Consider the following 17093-nt stretch of genomic DNA (forward strand, 5'->3'; position numbering starts at 1 on the left):
AACGAAAGAAATGTGATGAACTGATGCCTTTAGGTAATAACATGGTAAGCAATGATGTTTCTGCCTTGTATATATATACAAATATGAAACGATGTTTGTATACATAAGTAAAATATTAGGTGTATTTGAAATAAATTGATGAGTTAATTCTATGTGATTTGGAATCAGGAATCTTTTGAACTTTTTTGAATTATTCAAAGATATACGAAAGTAAATATAATTTATAAAAAGAAAATAAAATGAGAAATTCGGGCTCAACTTTTTTTACATTTTCTTCAAATAGTTGTCTAGAGAATTAATCGTTTAACATATATAAAAACCTTCTAAATTTTGAAATAAAATTGCAAAATAAATTCAAAATGATGGAAAACATGGTAGCATAAATTTTAATAATTATAGATTTAAATTCTCTATTCTATCGTAGATTTCCCTATAAAAACATAAAAAATTTCAAATTTTAGTCAAAAAACGCTAGAACGATAAATAAATTACATTAGTTACAGAATTATTATATTTGTTTGCCATTGTATAGATTTTATTTTTTTGAAAAATTTCAAAAGTAAAAATAAGTACATACACAATTTCATATTATTTATCGCCTAAGTAGTTTCGTATAATTTTTATTACCCCAATTTTATCTATATCATAAATTCGAAGAAATTCCGAAAAATTCGTATACTATTCTAAAAAAAACCATCTATATATTTAACTTTTAAAAATAATGATTTGTATTCTTTCTATAAATGTGAATATACGAATATTTCCATAAGTTTGTGAACAAAAGTAATCACTGAAAGTAAATCCGGTTCACTATTCCTATTTTTAGATCTAATCAAGTAACTAGTTAAGTAATATGTACTTATGTGTATTATAAAATAAATTTATCTTGGATATAGATAAATGTAATCCTAGAATTTATCCTGAAATCCGGAAGTTCACTTGATAAAATGGGCCTGTAATTATGCAACAAAATGTTATTACATTATGTTCTGGGGGAGTAGAAACAAAATATGTACATAATATCTTCAGCGTTTTCAAATACATGCAAAAATTTTATTGAAAAAAAAAATTTTCGAACATTTAGCATGGCCTATTAATAAAGTTATACTAGTTATACTCCAAATACATGTACATATATTACGTTTTTTTTGGATTGAGCTACACAGTATTTTACTAATAATAATATTATTTGCCACTATATTGGTTAAAACTTAAAAGATTTGTTATTGTTATTCAATTAAGCAAATTATAATTAAGGCATTAAATTCGAGCAAATATGAAACAAATATTTAACATACCCTTGATTTCTTGATTAGTAAATTGATTCTCTTCAATCCTTATATTGTATTTCGATCTTTTATATTGTATAATTTTAAATTTTCAAATTATTATTTTCATTTTTATTTAGCAAAAAAACTTGATAGTTGTGTGCTTATTTCAATTCCCAATTCAATATTAAATTTTTCAATTTTATTTATTAATTTTATTTTATTTTACATGTAATAATATGAATACTTTGTTTCAAAATTTTTATTATAAATTTTATTGAATTTTTAAAATTGTATTTTAGAAAAATATTCCAGCATAGGCAATTAAAGTGTATTTGTTATAAATTTCGAATTTTTTAAAAATTTAATTTTCTATTTATTTATTTTCTTCCGTTTAATATATTTGTATGTAGAAAAAATTACTTGACTTCCAGCAAGTTTAACATGTAAAATATTACAAATATACAAAAAATTATATGTATATATGGTATGTAATAACTAGATATTAAATATAAAGTATATAAAATCGTTTATAGTTGAATAAAATGTAATTTGTATGTAAAAACTTGAATAGAATTTGTGTGGGCTTATTAAATCTAAAAATAAAAACGTGTAACTACTTACAGGTAAAAAAAAAAACAAAATACGCGAGAACAGTCAAGAATTTTTATTTTTTACTTTTTTTTTTTTGGTTACTTTAGGTAATTTTCTATAGAAATCTTGGAAAAAATTAATTGATGACGAATAAGACTTCCAAACACTTTAGTATTGAAAAAATACACTTGAATTTTGTTTTCTAAAAAAAAAATTTTTTTTCGACAATTCTTTTCATTTAGTTTAAATAATTGTTTTGTTAATTTTAATAATTTTTTTTTTTTTACTTTTTATTAAGAGAAAATTCATGAATGTATATTTGTATATATATATATACAATTATGTATGTAATTTTTTATTATTTCTTACTTGTTACGAGTATAAACTTGATTTTCCGTAGAAATGATGAAAAAAAAACAAAAATAACACAAACTAATAAAAAAATTTCTAAATAAAAAAAAAACTTTCTTTTAAGAATTTCAAAGTTGTTGAATATAGAAAATCTAACAACAATAATAAGAATAACAAATTTATTTTCTATTTATTTCAATGTTAAAAACACACACATATATATACACATTAATATTTCTTGTGTACAGGTAATTCACGTATACAGGTAAAAATCTCAGTTTATTTTACAAAACAAAAAAAAACAAAACTTGTTAAACGGACCGAATTCTGTAAGCATACACACATATATATATATTTATAATATTTATACAGTAATGCATGTATGTATATATCTATATATGTATATATTGTTATTGTAGTAATTAATTTTTTTTTACTTTCGTGATTTAAAAATTAATTAAAAAATTAGAAAATATTCAAGTTAAATAACAATTTTTATATATGCTTTTTTTTTTATAAATTTCAACAATTCACAAAAAAAATTATTTAAAATAAATTTTCTAACATTATTATTCTTTTTTGTATTATTAAATTTCTGAAAACAAAAGTAATTACAAAACAAAAAACAAGAAGTAAAAATAAAAAAAAAATAAAATAAATTTAATATTATTAACGCGCTTAAATAAAAAAATATCCAATCGATTCGGAATTAAACTCACTACTGATCTCTGAGATCAAAAAAAATTTCTATCATAGCAGTGGTATGGTAGGGTAAACGGAAAGTAAAACACAATTTTCCATGAGGGAAAAATTTACAACTTAAAAAATTAACCATAAACATTTATAAGTAAAAGTAATAAAAAAATTAAATTGAAGGGGAAATAGTTACTCTTTTAAAAGAGTGGCTCTTTAAACGAACAAAAACAAAAAACGCTCTTCTCTTTATAGTTTATATTTAATTTTAGAAAAAGAGAAAACTTATTGAAATTTTTAAATTGAGTTGATCTGTGGATTTGTAGATGAAGCTTGAATTGATTTAATTTGCTTAGAATATATTTGAGTTACCTTCTCCAATAAATTCTCAAATAAATTCAAAGCACTACTTTATGCAAAGAAGAGAGTAATAATCGTAATTATATTGTTTGTATTAAATTGATTTTGAACAATTCATTAATTTGTTTTTGAATTAAAAATATTTTTGTTCTTTAAAATTTTTGATTACTGAAATTTTAAAACTTTAAATCTTACAATTTAATCTGATTTAAATTAGAATATTAAATTTTCTAATAAAATGGGAATTTGTAATTTGAACTCAAAAAAATTACAAATTTTTAATTATTCAAAATTTAAAAATATTTTTTTTTCTGTTTAATTAATTCTTTCTAATAATTTTCAATTCAAACTCCAATTTTTAATTTCTCATATGTATTTATTAGTCACTCTCATCTTTTATTCAAATTTTATAATTTAGCTTTAACTTTATTATTGCTCTCTTTCTTATATTCTTATCGGAGGAGAATTTTAAAAATCATAATATTTGAACAAAAAGTAAAAAATTAAAATCATAATAAATAAAAGTGGTGCGACAGGTATTTTTATAAACTCATATTTTAGCCTTAAGCCACAAAAGAAAAAAAGAAAAAGAGAAAAAATAAATTTTACTAAACTTTGATTTTCATTATGAGAATGTGTTCGTCTTATACTATTGTGTAGCTACAAAATGTACAAACTCAGCTACGCAGTAATTCACAGAAACAGTGACGTTATTCGTTATAATATAAGCGGTTTTGTATTATGTGTAAGGTAATCATATATGAATTACATATTTATTCCAAACAGAAATTCTTAAAAGAAAAACCTGTAATAAATAAAAATTTTCTCTCAGGAAACTTGTAAAATCGTAATATATATGAATTTTGAATTAAATGAGATGAAAATAATGGTGAACGGGAGATTAAAATAAAATTAATAAAGAAAATGAGAAATTTTTTTTTAAGCTCAATTTTATAATGTGTTGTATTGGGTAATTTGTTTTTAGTATAGGATTTTCTCTCACAGAGAATCACAATGTTATGTTATTATGTAGAAATTTTGTATTCTGTTAAATTGATATGTATTTTTACTTTATTTCATATTTCGAAATTAATGAAGTGAAAGAAAAAAGTGTAGAAAAATAAAAAAATAACAAAAATAAAAAAAAATAAAAGAAAATGTAATTTTCTTGTTTTTACAGAAGATAAAATTTTATACACATGTGTATGTTTGTGTATATATAGGCTCCTTATATCCGTAATGTTCACCTGAATCTTTTTAATTTCCGTAAGTTGATGTTAATTAAATTCTATTGCATATTATATGTACATACATACATACATATGTAATATAAATTTCTTTGATAGTCCTTATGCCGCCTATGCTTCTAAAATGTGTAAATCTATTAATGGTCAATTTTTGAATGATTTTTTCGATGATTTTCTTTGCAGTGAGCAACTTTAACATTTAAGAGAAATTTTCTTGTATATTTTATTTTTTTGATATCGTTCTTCTTATTCTTCATCACCAATTTTGTAATCGAATAGAAAATTTTTATTAATATTCTATTTATTTTTTTAATGCAATTTAATATCTTACCAGATATTACACTTGAGACAACTAGTGCATTATTAAATTAAATGTTAGTATGTTAATTTTTTCGGCAAGTGTGTACGTATGTATTGGATAGATGACTTTTTATATGAGCTTCCAAACTATGTGTACGAAATATAGTATTAAGAGTGTTATGTGGGAAATATTTTCATTTCATGTAATATACTGTCATGTCGTGCGTCTATTCATTATTATTGTTCGTATATATTAAATGAAATGAGCATACTATGATATAGCAATATACTTGCATGCAAGTTAATAAGCAATGATACAATGAATTAAGGAAGAATAACAAGTTGAAAAATATGTATGTAAAAAGAATCAAAAAAAAAAAAGAGGCGAAATAAGCGCACTGCTCAGCTGATGACGATGATGAATTAAAGAATTTGGATCCGGTTTTGGGGGCATATGAAGTATACAAGTGTGTGAGTGTGTATGCGAATGTAATATCACTGTGGAAAAATTATAAAAGTAAAAAAAAAAATGAAAATTTTGTTTTCCTTTATTTTCTCAAATTCAAGTCACAAGTTGATATTTGAGTTTAGTTAGAAATTTTCGGCTGGTATACTCACTAGTACAAAGAAATGGAAAAGAAAATCGAGGAAAAACTGAGAGAATTGGCAATAAGCAAGGATGACAAATAAAATCTGAATTTTTTTTTTTTTTTTATTTGGAATTCTTCTACTTCTTCATCTATAGTGGGTTTAAAATATTTTTCTTAATTTTATATATGTAATATATGTGTGTATGTGCGACTTCAAATATTTTTGAGTTTATATAAAATTAATAACCAGAGATTGTATGACGCTCATGTAAAAAAAAAAAATATAAAATAAAATTCAAATTGCAATGAGAATATTGAGAATGAATCTAGTTTTACAAGGTTGTGTTATGGCATTACAATGTGCGCTACATACGAGTATACTCTCATCTAACTTTTATTTAATGTGGTTTTTATGATTCTTCTCTTCTTTGTTTTTGTTTTTTGTGATTTTTAGTTTACATTTATAGCAGCATTTGCTGTGTCGTTAAAAAGTCTGCAATATTTTCGAGGTCAATTGAAATTAAAAATTAAGATTTTTGTGGTCTCATATAATTAGATTTCTCTTATAGATGTCAAAAGAAAATAAATTGGAATATGATTTAATATTAATAATATTATTGTATATTGTATATTGTGCATATATATATACGTGATTTACATGCATTTGTATGCATCTGCGTGTAATATTGTGGGTATTTTTTGTTTAATAATTTGTAGCTATATGATGAATGAATTGGAGTAAGGGAAGTCTATACCTATAAATATATGGAAATTATTCATTTTTAAGCACATTTAGATTAAAATTAAAAAAATGTGTGTATGACTGTCATTTTGTCCGACTACATTATAAAAACAATGTCATTTTGAAAAGAAATGATTCATTTGGAAATGTGCTTTTTTAAAAATCGTCGCTTTGATTCGAATTTTTTAGACCAAATATGCATTTTTTATTTGATATTATATTAGGGTTAGTTAATTAATTAAAGTTTATATGTAAAAAAAATTATGCCCTTAAATGTACTGGGCCTACAAAATATTATACATCTACTTTTCGAAACTTATATAAATGCTTGTTATTTTGGTGTAATAATATTGTGAGATCAAAATTAATCCATATTAACGACCCATAGGATCGTTTGTGATTCCCATCCCTACTTACATTAGCACTATACCTAGGCCCCTTTAATATTGCAGTATGGCGGCCACTTCCAACTTCGAGACTTCCATCGCGGTCACTAAACCCCTTCCGAAGCATCCCAGTCAGAAAAGAGTGACAGCCTCATGTTCACAAAATAAGTGCTCTACCGTTTCGCCTTCCTCCAGGCAGAGACAGCAAACCTTATCCCTCGCTTTGTCCATCCTTTAAAGAATCATATAATAAATTAAAAGCTATTGAGCGCACGTAGCACGCATAATTTTTTTTCTGTATTTTGAGCAGAAAAATTCCAAAAAAAAAATTCACTTGAAAATTTTAATAATATATTCGTCATTCATACTTGTAGAATGTAGTGTATATTTTCCAAGGACAGAAAATCAAAATCACTAATGTGATGTAGGACAACAAGACTTTAAGAGAATTAAAGCAGTCATTCAAATTAGCTCAAATTTTTTCAATATAATGACAATAATTTAAAAAATTTTAATTCTCTGTTCTAAATTCAAACTAAATTTTTTTTATTGCATATATTTAGGATTCATAAATGAAATTTTTAGATCATAAAATATTTCCTATTTTTTTTTTCTAAAAATTTTGCATAATTTCAGGGATAAATGTTATTATTTTTTTAACGATAAAAATAATTAATTTATGATGACGAAATTTTGCATATATTTAGGATGAATATTGTATTTTTTCATGAAATAATGCAATTTATATGAGATTTAAATTTGAATTTAAAACTAATTAATGAAAAATTTATTATTAACAAATTATTAATTTTGATTATTAAAAATTTTATTTCTTGTTTTTCATATTTCGGGTTATTAAAATTTTGTTCTATGAGTGGATTAGGTCTAGTAGGGTATAATGAAAATATAGAAGGTTATACTTTTTTTTGATTTTGTGGAAGTCTTTTGGGTAATTTTACGAGTAGGGACGTATTGATACGCATTTCATATATAAGTCTATTGAGAGACTCCAATTTCGATACAAAAATTTTCTTTAAGGGCAATAACAGAAATTTAATGCAAGCCAATAAATACGAGGCTAAGAGCAAACAAATGACATTGTAGGATTTTGCGTTCTATTTTGATTCTATATGGCGAATTGGAAGAGGCTTGTTAAGGAATTCTGGGAACATGAGTATTTCGTATAGTGTTCTTTCATAAAGAAGGCTAAAAAAAACTGAAGTGTTTTTTCTGGAAAGTTAAAAAATTCTAGAATTAAATTTTTTCCCCTTTTAAGTTTTTTTCTTTTATTTTTAGTTTTCATTTTAAATACAAATATAGCTAGCATTTTTTTTCAAATATTTTTTTTTTTTTTGTATATAATTTAATTTTTTTTTATATAATTAATTAATTTTAATTACAAATAAATTTTTTTCATTATTTCATATAATTTTCAAATGAAGCAAATTTTAACAACATTTAATAATATTGAATTTCTTTATTATTAAATTTAAGAATTTCTATATTATATATATATTTGATATACATACATACATATATATATAGTGGAATATGATCGGGTTGCCATATGGTCCTTAATGATTAAGTAAAGATTTATTGTTGACTTTATTTCTATGTTTTTATCAGAAAGCCGATTATTTAAACAACGTGGAATCCATTTATGTACAATATATATATATATATATATATATATATACATATATATATAGTATAATATTTGTGTTATATAGGTATAGATAAGATAGGTATATATAAGATTTTCAAAAAAAATCTAAATATTTTTAAAATTGAATAATAAAAATTACAAAATGATCATTCATAATATTATTGATAAAAGTTTTCATATCAAAAAAAAACTGGGTGGGCCGCCATCTACTTATTTGCAAGCTTAAAATTTTAATAGTATATAAGAGTATATAAGAGAATATATATATATAGTAGTATAATAATAAGTATTTAATCTGGGCCCAGTATATTTATATTTTATGCACACAATGTTTTATTTTATATGCAGAGCAATAATATTTTATAAAAATCTAATAGCTATAATGCCTTTAATTTGTAAAATTTATTAATAAATATTTTAAGTTTTAAGATTAAGTAAGTATACATCTACAATTCTTTGGGTATATAAATAAAATGTGAATGATCATTTTGTAATTTTGTCATTTTGATATTATTTTTTTGTGCAATAAAACATTGTCTCTTTTAAGGATAATTATTAAGGATATTATTATTATCTTTTTTCTAGATGATTAAATTAGGTATATATTACATGTAGTTATGAAAATAGAGTAATATAATAGTATATACAGGCTGATTTTGTAATGAGAACTTTAGCATATACTATTGTTTAGGACATTAAAAATGTGTTAAATTTTAATAGATTCAATTAGTGTCAAAAATCTTAATAGAGAGATTTTAAGAATGTTTTGGTGAAGCTCTTAATAAAATTTAAGATTTCAAAAAATTTTATTTCGAAACAATTTTTTGAGGAATTTAGGATTAGGTATGAATTAATATCATATCACTGTATTATCTCGTGATTAGCATTAAAATTTTTGTAAAATTTTCTTGCAAGAACAGTATAATAAAGAAAAAGAGAATTCAAAATTTTTAACCCCCACTTCCAATAACAAAAATATAAAGAATATACAATTATAATAGTCATTGTTTATGTTAAGGTCTTCTCTTAGCTCTTTCAAGAAAAAACTTTATTTGAAGCTTATATTTTCATTAGGTTAGATAATAAGAGTAAGTAGAATTTCTACTAAACTTTATATAAAATCCATGTGTTTCTGAAACTAATTAGATGTGACACTTTAGTTTACAAACAAATGTTGTTAAACAAGTGTATGTTAAAGAACTCACTATTAAATCAACCTGTATATGAGAATATATTTCATATTATGTATTTAATTCGATTACAGTTGGCAGCTCTTTACACCTTTTTAAAAAATAATATTTTGTTTTAAAATTTTTCGAATGCAAAATTAATTTTTTAATTTTTCTCATAGAGCACATGTTTATTTTATTAACAGAAAAAAATTATTCTCACATTTAAATATTTGAAAAATAATTTTATTTTAATGAAGAGCTTAGACACTTGAAACAAAAAGTTATTATCGGAGTTGAGCTGTAGAAAACGACGAGATTGTAAAACAATAAAAACATAATTTCTTAAGTTTTGCAAATAGGAAATTTTGCAAACCGCTGGCAATCCATCTGCAATACTTGTAATGCAAGCCCACACGACTATTCTCATACAATAATGAAACATAATTCTCTTATACTTCATTATTTACTTTATATTCTATATGGTGGTAATGAAAGAGTGCACTTAATTATATTAAAAATTTTACTTAATCATTAAGAATTCATTCTCTTTTTCTTGTAAATTATTTTTTGTCAATTTGTAAATTAAAGACATTTTTCTTACATAGTTATTAATTTCTATATTTTTTTTTATTGATTTTTAATAATACTTTAGCTACAAAAATATTTAAATGGGAAATTGTTTTCTTTTTTTTTGGTAAAACAAAATTTCCCATTTAATTTTGAAGAGCAGAAAAATGCATTTTTTATATAATTTTTTTTTTTTTTTTTTTGAATTTTTCTTTATTTTATAAAGGTTGTTTTTCTTATCTGTTTTTAATAACAAAATAATATGATTTTTCTACTGCACAATGATATGTCTTCTTTTTACATATATACATATATATTTATATTATAATTATATTTGTAAAAAATGTTTAAATTTTGTAAAAAAAAAAATTATGAAAATTTTGTGAATTTTAAAATAAAATGAGAGTTGAAAAACAAAAACAATTTTGGAAAAGAGAGAAAGAAAATAGAAAATTAAATTGAAAAATTTTATATAGTATAATTAGAAAATTTTGTGTCTCTTTCTCATGTTCTCGTTTTCACTTAATGTAGAAATAGAGTACAAGTAAAGAGAGTAATAGTGGTAAGATGAAAAACAGAAAAAGAACAAGAGCGATTTTTCCACGACGAAATGTCAAAATTCATATAGAATACTCATTACGAAAATGACACTGCTCGGATTGAAGCCATAATTTTAACTGACAGTAAAATAGCCTAAGGTGCTGTTAAAACCTACAACTAAATCTGAATTTAATGAAAAAAAATAAAACATTATCGGGTTATCATCAGATTTTCTGTCAGATTTTTTAAAATAACATGACGGAAAATGAATTTTTAAAAAAGTTTTGCCACAATCTGCCGATTTTTGTTTTTCAAAATTATTGTTGCCAGTGCATAGATTTAAAATATTAAAAACATTATCGTCAAAAGTATAAATGGAATTTGATATTTAAATGCTCATCAAATGTTATCGTAAATTAAGACTGATGTGTAACTGGCACCTAAAATCCTATTTTATGACTGGCGACTTTTTTTGACATAAAAGCTCATTTTGCCGTTCTGAAGTTCTTCTCTGTTTATAACGGAAATCGTTCGCCATATGTATTTGTTCTCCATTTTGGTTCTATTTTTACACTGATACTTTCATTAAGTGTTGTTGTATTAAAAGATATTTCCGATATTATGGGCGAAACTTGAACATACTTTGTTTAAAAATTTACTTAAAAATCGCAATAGAACTTGTATGATGGAATAAATATTCTGTATGACAAGATATTCTGTATCATAAATAAATGAATGAAAGTGTGATATTTTGTATGACAAGATGAAAAAAATCAACATTTAAAACCAAAATTAAAACTCAAAATTAATTTGTTTTTTGAATAAATTTAAAAATATATTTACAATTTTAATTTAATTAATAGCTAATGTATATATATATATATATATATATAATATTTACTAATAATTATTAATTAAATTTCAATTTTTTTTTCTGTTTTTTTTTTTTTTTTTGTTTCTCTTTCTTAATAAACATTCACATTATACTACAATACTATTTAGTATATAAATGAATTTGTTTTACATTGTATAATAATTTATAATATTACATATATTGTATATATAACAGTTTTTATATTAACATTCGTTTTCATAATATACAAATTATAATAATAATAATAATATTATGTATTAAATAGTTTTAAAATATAAATTGTAAATATGAATAAATATTTTGCTATAATACACACTGTAAATATATAACGTAGGAATGTGCATGTTAAAACATTCTAATAGTGAAAAAATAATATTTATCTATAGTTATATACGTATAACTATTATATTTATATACTGGCTTAAAAAATATAACGTAAATATGAAATATTTTTAATATTATGTATAAAGGTATGTAAATTTTTAATATTCAACTAAAGCTATGTTTGTGTTTTATCGTAAAAACTCAATGGAATTTTATTATGATTCTATTATTCGCTGCGAGTAGATTTATTAAAAACTATAAGGTATTAGATGGACATACAATTTTTAGTATTACAACTGTTTGATTGCTTATTTCTGTTTAATAGGCATATATACAAGCTCACACACTAGCAAGGCTTTTAGTGAGTGTTTGAATATAAACTTATGAAATACAAACAGGCAATCAAAGAGTTGCAAAACTAAAAATTTCATGTCTGCCTAACTCCTAATACAAGTATGGCTACTGTGATAATGTTAAGACATACATGTACATAATTATGCGTATATAACAGTAATGTCAAACATTTAGAAAATCCTTAGAATTTAATCAAATAAAATTAATTTTCCCATATTTAAAAAATATATATTATTTTTAATATGGATTCTATGGAATTTTAGGGCTCATATAGTTATGCAGTTTTTAATTTTTGCAATTGTTTGATTGCTTATTTGTATTCCAGAGGTATTCTCAAGCGCGCACACATACAACTAACTGTATGATCCCATACAATTAAGCAATCAAACAGTTTGCAATCGTTTACAAACTTTGATTGCATTTGATTTGAATTGACGCAATCGTTTAGTTGGTTAGAGGTGAGAGCAACGATTCTACAATCAAGTAGCAATTATGTAATATTAAAAATTGCATACTTGCCTGAGCTATTATTTTATTTGGTTAAAATGTTCCCAACAATATGTAATTTGAATTTTAAGAATGATATAAGGTCATCTGAGAAAATCGTTATCACTTTAAAAAATTCTTCTTGTACCATCATGCATTTGAAAAATTCTAAATCTAATTTCGGAATATTGTTGAAATTTAATTAAAATTTGAATAATTATTATTGAGTGAAATTCATACAATATTATAGTAATTTGAGAAGAACTTAATGCGAGAAGAGAGTTTAGTGAATATAATGAGAGAATATAACTGTAACAGAGTAACAGAGCAACATTAAATAAAAAAAACATTGTAGAATAATAATTAAATAACAATAGTTTTCAAAGAGAATTCTGTAATCTGTCTATAATAATAATAATAACCACTTTCAGTTTGCGATATTTCATGAATCCATATTATTGTCTTGTCATTTTAACATCATATTAATTATACAATACATGTTAAAAAGGGCTGGATCGTTTATCTCAATATTTTAATCGGAAAATGAGAAGAAAGTGAGTATAACTATCATATACTTGTATAAGATGTAATTTTAAGTGGTAAGAGTGAGAAGAATTATTTGGTATTCTGTGTCTCGTTTTTTCTTCTAAAATGCATACAAAATTTATTCACTATTATTTTCTGAGAGGGAGACGTTAAGTCGATAATTTGAGAAGAAATGCAAAATTTCATTTAAAAAAAATTATTAATAATATTGGACAAGTGAAATATCCATTAGAAAATACTGAGAATTCTGAAACGATCAGGTTGAAAATGTAAATTAAATTTTCAAAATTATTTTATTAATAATAAAATTTAATTGTGACTCTCCGCAGCAATTAAAATGAGTAATATAAGAATATTATTACTCAAATAATAAATTAGATTTAAAATTTTCAATTTTATTTCTCCAAAAATTTTCAACTTGTATACAAATTACAACACATTCGAAAACTATATTTATTACTCTTCAAGTATACAGTATACCTTATTTAACATTACGAATTTCAAGAGATTAATGATAAGAGAAACTTTAAGAGATGATTATTATAAATGACTTACGTACTCTTCTATGTGGTGTAATTATTATGAAATGAAATTTTAAAATTTTTTTAATATTCTGTTTCGGTCTATTTGTTCTCATACACAATATTACAATATAGAGATTAAACTACATTACATTAAATTTAACATAGCCTTTTAAAAATATGGTTTTCTATAAAATATTAAGTATATATATATATATATATATAGATAGGTAGAAGATTTTCAGATTCAGAAAATTGGATACACAAATTTTTGCTATAATTGTTTTCTCTTTTTTTAAATTAAATCTTATTTAAAGTTTAACTATACACCATAAGTATTATAATTAAATATTTTTCTACATAATTTTATTAAAATATTCATTCACATTTACTCTTTTTAAATAATAAATATAATAGTAATAATAAGTTTTTCTTTTGTATATGAATATTTGTATGAATTATAATCTAAATGTATATATACATACATATATTTATAAGCATATAGGTAAAATATTTGATTTGAAAAATAGTTATTTTTTATTTAACAATAATTGTTAAGGATTCTAATTTTGTTTTTATTGCATTTTAATATTAAAAAAATAAATTAAAATCAAAAAATAAAATATTTGTAGAATATTTACAAAATCATGATAAATCTCGGTATGGTCTAATATTTTCTATTAAAAATTGAATTTACTTTAGAAAATATTTGGAAATTTTAAGTCACAAGAAAAGTATGTCTTTCATTTGATATTTTTTCATGGATAAAATCAACGCAGGACGTTCGATTTTCTTCAAACACTCGAATTAATAAAGAGAATGAGGTTTCGAATTAATAATCCAAAAAAATTTTGTTGTAACATTTGGGATGTGGTCTAGCAATAGAATATATTCAATTTTAAGAATCACGATGAGATAAGAGTTTTGAGCAGATTTTTTCATAGCTAGTCTGCAATATCACTATATAGGATATTGAAACTTGCAATTGGAACTTAAATTGAAAAGCAAATCTTGTGGTTTCAAAATAATCTTCAATTGTATGTTTTGAGATCAGCTCCATTATACATAGGTCAACTGAGGAAAAAAAAATATAAAATTAACTCGAAATCCTGTGGTTTCAAAATAATCTTCAATTGTATGTTTTGAGATCAGCTCCATTATACATAGGTCAACTACAACAAAAAAAAAATTAAAATTTAGATCAAATGCAGTGTTATCATGTTTTGTAAAAATTCCTCACATATTTTTATTATATACTTTATTATAAGTTTTGTATTTATTTTTGAAAATATTTTCGTTTCTATTTAATTTTTAACTAAAATGCTTAAGTAAAATTTCACTTTAATTCTTTTCTATTTCTATTTTTTTTTTGTTTTAACTATTTATAATACTTTTCGTTTATTTTTCTTGTTAACATTTTTGTTATATTTAAAGATCAATTAAAATTTTTTAATATTTTTTAATTGTGTTATAAAAATGTTTTCGATATAATTAACCTGTTCGTTCTGTAAAATATTGGTAGCAGGTGATCTTATTACACACTATTTATTAGGCGTTATTCACCACAATACAATTCACCACAATCAATTACATCCTATTGACCATAATATTTTCACCACAATATGAAAAATAAGTCTATCTGTAAATGAATTTTAAAATTTCTTAATTTTAACAATTTAATTCTTCAGCTAATACACATACGAGTAATTTCAATTAATTTTAAAATTGTTAATGAAAGTATCTAAATCCGTGATACTGAATCCGTGAAAATTAAATTTTAACATGATTTTGTGACTTTAAAAATTTTTATATCTAGAAGTACAAGAATTTCGTTAATACGGTCTTCGTCATAAATATTTTTTAAAATCAAAATTGACTTTTTCAAAAATTTTTTAAATATTTCTTTAATTTCAGCTTTAATTTGAATAAAATTTTACCATTTCACGGAAATATTAAAAATATGAGTGAGAATTGTAAAATATTTTACTCTCTTATTGTTATTACATTTAACTTGTACGGTTTAAATACAATAATAATTTAATATTGACAATTTGACATAACAATAAATTTTAAAGAGAAAAATTTAGTCAAATTTTCATTAAAAAATAATTATTCTCTTAAATGATTTAGAAAAATGCATCTATGTAATTTGTCTCTCTTTTATTTATAAAATTTTATTTATTCTTTTAACGTATATACTAAAAATTCTCTTTTTGAGACAAATTTGCGCTCTCCCGTTTTGTTTAACTTTTAATAAATAATATGTAACAGCGCACTTTCAAGACAGTAAAATTTTTCTTAGTATTAAAAATGTTTAAAGTTTAATATTCCACTCATGCTGTTCATTTACTTTTACGACGACTCTTGTTTATTTTAAAAATGTAAAACAAATCTATATGCATACGGAATAATGTTACACGCATGCCTTAAAGTGTTAAAATCACCTGTTATCTTTGATATGTAGAGATGAATAGGTTAATTTTTAAGTATTCTTAAATAGTCTGAATTTTTTTTTTTTATTATCTTTTATTATCCTTTTTTTCATTGTAAAAGCACTTTACGCAAAAAACAATAACAATAATTTTTATTAAGAGAAAAATAAAAAAAAAAAAAATGAAAAAATTACACGCAATATTTTTCAACAACAACAATATTGTTTAGCTTCGAAAAGGACTTAAAAATTATATAAGAATTTTTTTTTTTTTTTGAATTTTTTTTTTATTTAAATTTTAATTTTTAATTTTTTTTTTTTATAATTATAAAAAGTAATTTTTGGAAGACAACGAATTAAAAAAATTAATCAATTAATTAATTATTATCAATGCTTCTATTTTTTTTTTATTTTTTTTTTACATATATATATAAAAAATATAATCTAACTATATATTTAATAATTTAATTTGTTTTTCTTTTTTTTTTTGCATTATTTTCATTTTAGTTTAATATTTTAAATAAATTAAATTTGAAAAATATAAATATTTATAAATTAGATTAAAAAAAAAAAAATTTAATAATTAAAAATTTAAAAATATTTTTTTTTTTTTGTATTTTTATTAAAAAAAAAAAGAAAGCTAATAATAAAAAATTTTGAAATTTTAATAAAAATTTTTTTTTGTTTTTTAATTAATAAAATTTAAATTTAATTTTAAGTATAGTTATTATGACCATTTTGGCCAGAATTTTGATGATTATTTTGTTGCTGATGATTTGTGTTGTTGTGGTGTTGTTGACGTGATGATGTTGTATTTATATTATTTGCTGTTATATCATGTTGTGTTCTTGGTAATTGTAGTACTGTATCACGAAAATCGGCAACACACTGGGACTATTTTGGTATATTTGAATAAATAAAAAAGAAAAGAAATTATGTAAATATTTTATTAAAAATATTAAATTTAAAAAAAAATTGGATTTTTATATAATTAATAAAAAAGATAAAATTAATTGTAAAAATTAAAATTACTTCCTTTATTTAAAATTAAATGAGAAATTTTTAAAATATGTATGGTATA

The 17093-nt window shown here is 22.0% G+C and overlaps 2 protein-coding genes across 6 annotated transcripts in view; both read right to left on the reverse strand.

Annotated features, from left to right (window-relative positions):
* LOC129610775 (hillarin) overlaps positions 1-1849 on the reverse strand; it is a 90931-nt gene extending 89082 nt beyond the window's left edge. For both annotated transcript variants that reach the window (XM_055523488.1, XM_055523487.1), the window contains exon 1: positions 1299-1849. The gene's annotated coding sequence lies outside the window, so the exon portion shown is untranslated. The remainder of the gene's footprint in view (positions 1-1298) is intronic.
* Positions 1850-15766: 13917 nt separating this feature from the next.
* Positions 15767-17093, reverse strand: part of LOC129610718 (putative phosphatidate phosphatase) — a 174251-nt gene continuing 172924 nt past the window's right edge. For 3 of the 4 annotated variants that reach the window (XM_055523383.1, XM_055523382.1, XM_055523384.1), the window contains one exon: positions 15767-16906. In XM_055523383.1, coding sequence (XP_055379358.1) covers positions 16727-16906 — 180 coding nt within the window. In that variant the 3' untranslated portion in view covers positions 15767-16726. The remainder of the gene's footprint in view (positions 16907-17093) is intronic. The other variant, XM_055523385.1, reaches the window with a different exon arrangement.

The sequence above is a fragment of the Condylostylus longicornis genome, unplaced genomic scaffold, assembly GCF_029603195.1.
Source record: "Condylostylus longicornis isolate FDR11 unplaced genomic scaffold, ASM2960319v2 ptg000048l, whole genome shotgun sequence".
Lineage (NCBI taxonomy): Eukaryota > Metazoa > Arthropoda > Insecta > Diptera > Dolichopodidae > Condylostylus > Condylostylus longicornis.